At 43.5% G+C, this 11,203-nt stretch overlaps 1 protein-coding gene across 2 annotated transcripts in view; it reads left to right on the top strand.

Annotated features, from left to right (window-relative positions):
- The first annotated feature begins 569 nt into the window (after positions 1 to 569).
- LRP12 (LDL receptor related protein 12) overlaps positions 570 to 11,203 on the top strand; it is a 61,487-nt gene continuing 50,853 nt past the window's right edge. For both annotated transcript variants that reach the window (XM_015407289.1, XM_015407288.1), the window contains exon 1: positions 570 to 939. In XM_015407289.1, the coding sequence (XP_015262775.1) occupies positions 858 to 939 (82 nt within the window). In that variant the 5' untranslated portion in view covers positions 570 to 857. The remainder of the gene's footprint in view (positions 940 to 11,203) is intronic.

The raw sequence follows: 11,203 nt of genomic DNA, 5'->3' as shown, positions 1-11,203 counted from the left end.
AAGAAGGCGCAATCTCTGGCTTAAGTTAAAAGGGCCAGGTAACAGGTGATGTGAAAGAAAACAGGTGTTTTCTTGCCAGAAAACAGAAGGCTGGCCAATGGTCGTCTGACTCAATACGAGGCAGCTTCTTGTCTGAGGCGCTAACCCCCTCGCATGGTTTTCGAGTAAACGGGGTCAGGTTTCGGCTGCAGGCGCCACACGGAGCCCTTTCTCCTCCGGGAAACGACAAAACAGCGGGGTCGCCTCTGTCGCTTGTAAGAGCGTCTCCTTGGAATTAAGTCCCTCTTGGGAAACTTACTAGTAAACACGCACAAGTCCCCGCCTGGCGGATTTCACACCGGGCCTGACTTGGGAGTAAACAATGGAAAGAGCGAGGGCAGCAGCATCCCCTCTCGCTTGCCCCAGAGCGAAGAAAAGAAAGGAAAGTGAGTGATGGGCGACGCTCCGAGTCCGACGAGTCCCGCGAGGAGCCGCCACCAGTCTCCTCCTCCGCCTCCTCCTCCGCGCTCAGCCTTTCCCTCCCTCGCTCCCTCCCTCGCTCAGGGCATCTTCCAGGGAGAGCGGCGACGGCGACGGCGGCTCCACGCGTTCGGCTTTCCAGTGCGCAGATGCGCCGCCGGAGCCCCTCCTGCCCGCTGTCTGAGCTCGGAGAGGAGGCCGAGGCCGGCAGCTGAAGCGGCAGCGGCAACCGCAGCTCATGGCTCCTCGAGCGGGCGGCTGAGCAGAGAGCGCGCGCGGGGCTGGCCGCTGCTGAGTCTCCCCCCGGTGAAGCGACGGCTGGGCCCGGCTGCTGCTGCCGCGGCGGCTCGGCGACGGCTCTTTCTCCTCCTCCTCCCGCCTCCCTCCGTGGCGGTGTTATGGCCCCTTGCTGGAGCACAAAAGGGTCCCTTGGTTGGAGGTCAGCGCAGCTCCTGCTCCTCGTCGTCGCCTCCTGTTGCGGTAGGTACTCCGGGGAGGGAGAGAAAGAAGCCAGCCCCCAGCCAGCTCCATTTTCCCCTTCCCTCCCTTTGTCCCCAAGCTCTGCCCGGGCCCAGGAAGGAGGCGGGGAGAGACAAAGCAGCCTTACTTGTCTGCTGGGGAAAGGTGAGTTTATTTTTCTTCGCGCGCTCCACCCCCCCCCCCCCCCACACCCTCCCTCTGCCTTCCCTCTAGTTTCTCCCCCCCCTCAAAACAAAACAAACGATCCCGCCCCCGCAGCAAAACCCATCGGGTTACTTCAGTATCCCTGCTGGTGTGTTTTCTTTGAGGGCTTTAAACAGGCGCGACTAATATTACGTTCGTGGGATTTTGTCCAAAAAAAGAGTGCTGGGACCTTGGAACTCCTGTTTTTGTGGTGGCCACTTTCACCCCCCCCCACACACACACATAAGTTGCACGACTGGAGTGTGTTCTTTCTTGTAGGGTCATGGGAATCCTGAGTTATGTGTCGGAGTGACTTTGGATTTTTCACAGTAAAATAATAAATATTGAACTGTGTTTTTAAGACCGATGGGGCCTGGTTGGGTTAGCCGATTCCCTCTTTCCCCCTTCCCTAATAGGAAATCCCTGTACAGCTACTTCCTTGTCCCATACAGAGATGCACACATTTAATGGGAGGCAATGCAAAATATAGATATTAAAGATAATAGAATGAGGCCCTAGGCTAGTAATTATCCTGTCGAGGTCACATTCGGCCTGGGCTCTTTTATTTTACCTTCTGTTTTATACTTCATCTTTCATAAATACATTGATATTTTTGATATATGTAAAGACTTAATATATCATATTGAAGACAGGCAATTTCATAGAGTTCCTTTTCTTAGATAGGAAGGTGATTTAAGATTACTTCAGGTTTTGCATTTCGGCTGGCTTCATTTGGTACCCACTTGGAATACAAAAAAACCTTGTATGGCTTCCTGCTGGGTATTCTTAGTTCATAGCTTGCCCTAGAGCGCATGGAAACAATGGTCCTAAGTCATCAGGTTCTGCTGTATACTTAATTTTAAACAAGTGATCCTTATATATTTGACTTGCAATATCTATAAATATCTTTGCTCTGGGGAGCTTTGCAACAATGGTGCCTTGCTGGTAATACCAGACAACAAATCAAACTTTAGAGATCTTCCTTATGACAGCTTCACTATTAGTGAGACTTGGCACAAGGGGAGGCATGTGGTGCAACTTCATTGTATAATAATGTGTGGGAATAATTGCTAAACATATAAAGCAAAGGTTTTGAGACGAGAGGTATGGGCTTAATTTCTCCTGTGGCAGGCGGTTTACATGAAGGAGAGTGCCAATGTATTGATTCAAGGCTATTCGCAAACCATGACTCTTTCTGTCTTATTTATGCATTCAGCTCTGGTGTAAGGAATTTTAAGGGCCTAGAACTCATTCTGGTTGCTGTCCATACTTGAGGGCTACCCATAGTTTGGATTACAAGGATCTGTAGTTCCTGTAGTATAGAAGTCTTCTAAGATGTCTCTGTTCCTTCCTCGTCATCTGCAAAAATACTTGAAGTTCTTATTATCCAGAAGTTTTAAGGGGATCCCCTGTTGATTTCTTCCTGAAGGCCAGGTTACTGTACATAGGATGTTGAAGATCTGGCCATAGATTTACTGAATTTTTAATTTAAAGGCTGCAGTGAGAGGAATCCTCACTGGATTGGAGCCATGGCCCTTGGAGCAGTTTATGTTTCAATGCTTTCTGTCTATTCTGGTTTCCCAGTCTAAGTATGCATTTTTATGCCTTGCAGGGCAAACCTCAAGCTTTTGGTGGTAGTGTTAGATCTGGAATTCTGCATGGGCATAAAGGGTTAAACACCACCTCCCTTGTTGCCGCCGCTGCTATGTAATTTGTATTCCCCAGATTTGCTTTTAGATAAAATGTGATGTACTGGGAGATCTGGTGATCAATCTCCCTGCTTCATGTGTACTTTTGGCTCTTAATCCTTTTCCAAACATTTTAAAATAGATTTTATATTAGTTGTATGAGTCATTACTAATCATACAACAAATGCTTGATGTAAAACTCACCATGGGGTTGGATCCAACCAGTTTATCTACTGGTGAAGAAGGAAGGAGAAGGTCCCCTTTGACCACCAGAATGGCTATGATGGGATCATGGGACCTGTATGAATAAAAGGCATGTGCAGATGGGGCTGGAGTAAGGCGGGGAATTGGGTGTGATTGAGTGAAAAACTGGCTGGATCCAACCTATAATGTCAAGCGTTTTTATGAGATTTTATTTAAAGTATCCCAGTATCTGTTGCAGGGTGTGTAAAGCACTATATAAATGAAACATTTTTCCCTGTCAAGTTTCTCAGTGAGAGGATGGATTAATTCAAGCCAATTTAAATCAACAAAGAAAAAAAGAACTGTTTAAATCAGGCCTTGATAATGGAGGCGGGGGCTAGGAGCCAGCTCAAACCTTCAGGAGCCAGACTAACTTCTTACACTTCAGGTTTCCCGAATTTAAAGACCAACTTTTGTAATTATTGCTACCACAAAACCCAATAAAAATGACAAAGTGCCACAATAAAAATTACTAGGTGCTGTGGTGACCTGGCGCCTGGAGTTGGTGCGGTCCTGATTTAAATAATTGATTTCATCATGCAAGTTTCTGTTTATCAATCATGGATTTTTGAACAAGATGATATACGAATTCATTCTTATAATAAAACGTATCTGTTTGCAATGAAATAAAACCTTTATACTGCCTAAATCGTAGTCTGAAAATCATGCAGCTCATATGCCTTTTGCACTTCACAATTATAATTCTTCAGGGACAGGTTGGCAGCAACGTAATTAATGGAATTCAGTTTTCCTTTCTATACTCTGGCAAGGACACTAAGCAAGATCATGTTTATACAAGTCAAGAGCCATAGTCAAATCAACAGTCCAGAGTTAGGTGTTCTGAACTGTGAGCTAAATACTGGGAACTTTTCAGGAACAAGGCTGATAGCATAAAATCTTATAGCTATGAGCTTCTTAAGGGCAGAATTACAGCCAAAAAAGCAGTGTTCTCCTTTGACTGGAAAGTAAATGTCTATGCTGTTTGCTTGTTAGTCATAAATATTCATAAATTGCTTCAGTAATAAATACATGGCCATCTTGTGTTATTTATAGTGCTTCACCTCGAAAGTACGTTTCCCCATTTTTTCATAGAAAACCACACTTTAATTCATAGATGATTGTCAATTCTGTTTTAAAAGATAAATGCAAAACATTTAGATCCATTTTAAACCAAATTATTTCTTTAAAACAGTCTTAATATAGCTGAATTAAAAATCCACCCAGTTACATTTTTAAGAATCGGGTTTAATTTTACACTTCTAAAAAGAAATAATTGATTTTTCATATGCCTTGGCAGTGGTTCCATGATACCAGATTTATGAGAAGAAAGGGTACCTTGGCTCTCTGGTAGCGGTCTCCAGTTTTGCTTAGGCCCTTAGTGTGGGAGAATAAGAATGTGGATCTCTTTCTACAGTCCTGGTGTAGGAGTAGATACTATATAGGACATATGCTACAGATTTAAACTGATTTAACAACCAGTCTCATACAATATATTGTTTCTCAGTTTTCTTCCTCTGCAGTGACAATGAGAAAAACTGAATTTCCTACCTTAGAGGAGTGTTGTGAAGTTCAATTATGGCTAGCCTGATTACATGAAATCCTGGAGGGGCGGTGTTGGGAGGGAGAGGGTAGTGATTTTATATAATGTTAAATCTTGTAGAATTTAAAACTTCTTTATATGAATAAGGAAATAATAAGTTTTTGACATATAGTAATCAATTGGCTCAGAGGTTAAGACACTGAGTTGCAGACCAGAAGCTCGGTAGCTCGGCAGTTCAAGACCCTAGTGCTGCATGACATAGTGAGCTCCCATCTCTGGCCCCATATCCTGCCAACCTAACAGTTCGAAAGCAATAAATTGCAAGTAGATAAATAGGTACCACTTTGGTGGGAAGGTAACAGCATTCCATGCGCCTTGGCGTTTAGTCATGCTGGCCACGTGACCATGGAGAAGTCTTCGGACAGCGCTGGCTCTTTGGCTTGGAAACGGAGATGAGCACCGCCCCTAGAGTTGGATTCAACTAGCTTTCAAGCAAGGGAAACCTTTAACTTACCTTTACCTTTAATCAATACATGACTCTGACCAGGATAGCCCGATCTCTAGATCTCAGGAGCTAGACTCCCAAGTAAGTCCAGGGTTGCTATGCAGAAGCAGGCAATGGCAAACCACCTCTGAATGTCTCTTGCCTTGAAAACCCCATGGGGCTGCCATAAGTCAGCTGTCAATTGACAGCAAAAGAAATCAATGCATGACTGAGTCAATACTGAGTCAATACTTTTTGACATATAGTAATCAATACATGACTGAGTCAATCTGTCATTGCAACTGTAAAGATATGTTATGGCCATTGATGCAGAAAGTCTTGCCCACAAATTCCTGTTCACTGGAACTTCTTACGTCCAAATAGGCAGCTGGAATACCTGTGACGCAAGGTTAAATAGTTTTTTCTATTTCAAAGGAGTCCGGAAGGCTGATATAAAGGTTGATTATTCTGGTAGCCAGATAGCTAGCTAAAATTTACTTCCTGTTCTCTGTATAGAACTAAACTTGGTTTTGAAAAATGTCTTCCAGAGAACCATATAATTGGGTTCACAGAACTGGAAGGAATATCTTCTGCCATTTAGTTCAGAGTCAGGCAGGGCATTTCATATTCGAGTGTATGTGACAGCCTTTTGCTATTTTCTTAATTTTTAAATGTATAAATATGTTTTTTCTTAAATTGCAGTGCCTGTAGCAGAGAACTACACTCCATATTAGATTCTGACAGGAAAAGTACAAGCCAAGCATTCGATGTGGTTCTTATGTTAATATACCCGGTATATTGTTTTTCTTCTTGTGCTATAGGATCACATTGCTGATTTCATGTTCTGTTTCTCTCCTGTAAGCCTGAGAATTTTCTGGGCATCTATCGGCGAGTCTTACATCTGTTTAAGTATCCATTAATTTCAGTATGAATTTGTTTATTTCCTATTTCCTATTTCCTTGGAATATTATTTCTGGTATTACCACTGTTATAATTTTGAAAATGTGAGTTCTGTCTTTTCACTTGTTTGTAAACTTTCCTGTTTTTAGGACAACGGGAAGCATCCTAGGTGTAGAGCCTTCTTCAGAGTCACTGTTGCTTCACTTTTAAGGTTACAGTTTCTACTCAGCAAGTTCCACTTAAATCAATAGGCTTAAAAAAATTAATTTTTTTAAAACGGTAACAATGTAAGTCACTTTGTGTTCTCAATTTAGTTTAACCAGTTTGGTGTAGTGGTTAAGTGCATGGACTCTAATCTGGCAGAACCGGGTTTGATTCCCCACTCTTCCACTTGCACCTGCTGGATGACCTTGGGCAAGCCATAGTTCTGGCACAGCTGTTCTTGAAAAAGAGCAGTTTCTGTCAGAGCTCTCTCAGCCCCACCTACCTCACAGGGTGTCTGTTGCGGTAAGGGGGAGGGAAAGGAGTTTGTAAGCCGCTCTGAGACTCCTTCAGGTAGTGAAGGGCAGGGTATGAATGTAATCTCTTCGTTATCATCTTACTCCTCCTCCTCCTCCTCCTCAACAGCAAAATCCACTTTGCAGAATCTAAATATCCATATATTTTTATTTATTTGTTTGAAAGATGTTCTGAATTCTCTCTTGAGGATTTCAGGCTAGGCTTCAGTTTACCCTTTGGCATGTTTGCTGGTTATTTTTTAGATAAAAAGGGATAGAGGTAACCTGTGTTTTGTAGGTGGTCTGTAAACCTTTGCTGCCTTTATTCCAAGTATGTCTACAACCTGCAGGTTAGGGTTAGCAAAACTATTACTATGCAGTTGATCTTTTAATCTTGCTTAGAGTTAGTTCCAAATATTTATCATGTCAGGTTTTATTAATACTTTTGTAAAAAGCTGTGAGGCTTATGCGAGCTATTTTGCGGTATTTATTTGTTTGAAAGATGTTCTGAATTCTCTCTTGAGGATTTCAGGCTAGGCTTCAGTTTACCCTTTGGCATGTTTGCTGGTTATTTTTTAGATAAAAAGGGATAGAGGTAACCTGTGTTTTGTAGGTGGTCTGTAAACCTTTGCTGCCTTTATTCCAAGTATGTCTACAACCTGCAGGTTAGGGTTAGCAAAACTATTATTATGCAGTTGATCTTTTAATCTTGCTTAGAGTTAGTTCCAAATATTTATCATGTCAGGTTTTATTAATACTTTTGTAATTATGGAAGTTGGATTCCTTCTGCATTTGCTGAATGTCCTTTTTGATTTTCTGATAAGGAAGGCTTTTACTGTTCGGTTTCTTAGGTTCCATAATGCAAGATGTAGTAACCATTGAGGAAGCAAACTTTCTCACCACAATAGTTGTTTGAGTTGGTTAGAATGGTTTGCCCTTAGCACAGCTTTTCTTAGTCTTTACTGTCTCTTCTTCACACTTTTCTTCCTCAGAGTTCCTAATGTTTACTGTGCTGTGTGTGTGTGTGTGTGGTGAGTTGAACCTGAGAGTTGCAGCAAGTTGCTTTTGGCCATCATGATTATTGCAAGAGGAGAACCTGCAAGGATTCATGGGAAAGGAGAGATTCCACACTTTTCCTTGCCATTGGCTTTGGCTCCAGCTGTCTGCTGGTTGGCCTCCATGGCCATCTCCTCCTCCTGATCTTCCTGGCAACTGCATGTGTTTGTGATATCTGTCCATGTTGCTGTTAACCACCTGGGTGATTTTTTTTTAACCTCAAAATTTCTTTTCCAGTGATTACATTTGCAAGCACACCTTGCAATTCAAGGTATTTAATGCCCTTGGGTGCAGAAGGAGAGGGATCTAGTAGATCTTGATTTACCTGTCCTGATATTGCAGTTTCCCCTTTTTGTATGCCCTTCTGTGAATAACGTCATCTCCTTTTCATGATTATGCCCCTTTGCAAAGTGTCATGAAAAGATTTTCAAAATACGAGCAGAATATGTTAAGCATGCTGAGTGAGGATGTGCAGGTAGCTGAAGCTTGTGTGGGAAGTAAAAATAATTCACTTTTTAGGTTAACAGACCTTTATGCATAGATGCCAGCAAGGTATCCATAAATTTTGGGGGAAACCCTGTAGGGTCTTGTGATATTTGAGGTAATAGGCCATAGCACAGAGTTTAAAATATGGGTCATATTTTTCTGCTTTGGAAATATCTGCTGTAGGGAACAACTAGAGTGTAACAGTGTCTTAAATGTGTTTAAGGTATTCAAGCCTCCCGCTGGCTTGAACAGGAATTTTTTGTGAATAAGTGATACAAGGCTATATGTCTTTTTAAGAGCTACCATAAAAACTTCAAGTCTGTTACCTGTGTGACACATCTAAGAAGCACAGAAAAGGCTTTACCTAAAAGGTACAGAGTGGGTCCGAGTAAATTAATTGGGGAGAAAATGCCCTTCTGGAGAATCTGCCTTTCCAACACTTGCCTTGATAAGCTGTTTGAAAAAGAACGAGCCAGCGCCTCAGGGTGTTTATTTATTTAAAAAGCAGCCATAACAGTATTTAAAGTTTTATTTATAACCTTGTAGAGTATCTAAATCATGACTCCTTAGTGGGTTTTGATTCCTCGCGTGAGCAACAAGTGAATTGCCCTGTGGTTTTCTGGGTCCGTTGCTGAGTTTCTTTCCGTGGGCTCTGTTCTGCGGTTGTATAATGCTCTCATGTGCCACAAGGGCTGCTCCCTGTGTAAGACTCAAAATTTAGTCTGTGCGCCTTGGTGTTTAGTCATGCCGGCCACATGACCATGGAAACGTCTTCGGACAGCGCTGGCTCTTCGGCTTTGAAACGGAGATGAGCACCGCAACGCTAGAGTCGGATTCGACTGGCTTTCGAGCAAGGGAACCTTTACCTTTTAAGCCAGGTATAGTACAGATGCTCAAGGCATAAAGCAAAGTTTATGAAGGGTAGGGACTGTGGCTCAGTGGCAGAGCCCCTGCTTGGCAGGCAGAAGGTCCCAGGTTCAGTCCCGGGCATCTCCAGTTAAAAAGGATCAGATTGTAGGTGATGTGAAAGTCCTCTGCCTGAGAGACCCCAGAGAGCCACTGCTAATCTGAGTAGACAGTACTGATGTTGATTAAGGTATGATTAAGGCAGCTTCATTTGTATAAAGATGGGTAGATTTGACTCCAGTAGCATCTTGGAGACCAACAGGATTTTCAGGATATCTGGCCAAGGGAGCATTGACCCTCAGAAGCTTGGCCCCTGAAATTATTGTTGGTCTCTAAGATGCTCAAGTGGTTATGACACTGAACTGCAGGCTGTGGAAGGTCGGTAGTTCAGCAGTTCGAGACCCGGGTGCCGCATGATGGAGTGAGCTCCCATCTCTAGTTCCAGCTCCTGCCAACCTAGCAGTTCGAAAGCAAGAAATTGCAAGTAGATAAATAGGTACCACTTTGGTGGGAAGGTAACAGCGTTCCGTGCGCCTTGGTGTTTAGTCATGCCGGCCACATGACCACGGAAACGTCTTCGGACAGCGCTGGCTCTTCGGCTTTGAAACGGAGATGAGCATCGCAACCCTAGATTTGACTGGCTTTCGAGCAAGGGAACCTTTAGCTTTACCTTAAGATGCTACTGGACCCAAATCCAGCTGTTCTACTGGAGAGCAACATGGCTAGCCTGTGAAACTATCTTTAGGAAGATGGAAATTGCTTGACTATTGAACACATCAGAACTCCCTTTTAAGTAAGGAGTTGCATAGATAAGAGAAAGATAATCTTTAGGATAGAAATAGGAAAAATATAAAGCTAGAGTGGCTTAGGGAAGCTTTGGTGACAAGAGCTTTGAGGAGAGATAGAGAAGGTAACTTGATGAATCCTGAGCGGAGCATCAGAAAATCCAGTGAGGTTATGGCAGCTAGCATGTCAGATTAGGACAGAAGCAACCTTCATTCAAATCCCAATTCTGTCATGAAGCTTTACTGAGTGACATGGGGCCGGTTGTTCTCCCTCAGCCTAACCTATCTCACAGGATTGTTGTGAGAATAAAAGGGAGAAAAGAAGGACTTTGTGTGTCACCCTGAGCTCCTTTGAGGAAAGATGGGACGAAAATGTGGTAGATGGGTAGATAGCAACCAGGTTCGCTTACGGTCTTCTAATTTTTTTTTTAATTTATTTTACGAAATTTATATTACACCTTTCTCCCTTTGCAAGGGCCACCAAAGTGGCTAGCCAATTAACTTGTGCAGAGTGGATAGTGTGAAAAATCAGAATAAGGCGAGACAACGGTAATTCTGATACTGATGTCTTCAGTAGACACCAGATGTCCAGAGGTTTCTTTACGTCCCCACTGGCCTCAGTTTCAAATAGCTATGGGTGCTTATGGCTAGAATGCCTTTTGGTAGGCTGGAGGATTCTGCCGTCTACTTGCTCCTGAAGAAGACCTAGCTTTTGCTTGTCAGGCAGAAGAGCTACACTGATTTATGGGCTTTTCTTAACCTTTCTCTCTGATGGAAGCTACTTGTTCACCCCTCTCCTTCTCTACTCCCCCCCCAGTGCAGACAAGAGGACAGGAAAATGGCTAACAGTTCCTGCAGCAATCTCCTTATTTTTCCCTGATGAGGTATTGAACTGATGGCAGGTGCTTTCAGTTTCCTAGGACCATGACACAAAGGAAGGCTTTTGTATAGTCAGTTTGGTGCCAGTTTGTTGTAGTGGTTAAGTGTGTGGACTCTAATCTGGGAGAACCGGGTTTGATTCCCCACTCCTCCACTTGCAGCTGCTGGATGACCTTGGGCAAGCCATAGTTCTGTCAGAGCTGTTCTTGAAAGAGCTCTCTCAGCCTCACCTACCTCACAGGGTGTCTGTTGTGGGGAGGGGAAGGAAAAGGAGTTTGTAAGCCGCTCTGAGACTCCACGTGAAGGGCGGGGTATAAATCCAATCTCTTCTTCCTCTTCCTGTTTTACAGGTACTGGCGATGTATCTTGGAGTTCAGAACTGAAAGCCTCTGGTTGTGCACAGAGGTTGAATATAAAAGTAATTTTCTGCCAACAGAAGGGGGATTGTGATTCCCCTCTGCCTGAGACCCTCTGGTTGGCCCTTGTGCTGTTCCTGAAGGACCCTCCTTTCCAGTCATCCTGGATTAGTATTTCAGGGAGTCTGGTGGGCTGCAACAGGATATGAATCAGTCCAAGAAGATGTGACTTCCTCACTGACTTCAGTGGAGTTAGAAGGG

Source organism: Gekko japonicus, unplaced genomic scaffold (genome assembly GCF_001447785.1).
Source record: "Gekko japonicus isolate JY-2015 unplaced genomic scaffold, Gekko_japonicus_V1.1 scaffold119, whole genome shotgun sequence".
NCBI lineage: Eukaryota > Metazoa > Chordata > Lepidosauria > Squamata > Gekkonidae > Gekko > Gekko japonicus.
The sequence above is the reverse complement of the archived record's forward strand: the minus strand, read 5'-3'. Positions and strand labels throughout refer to the sequence as shown.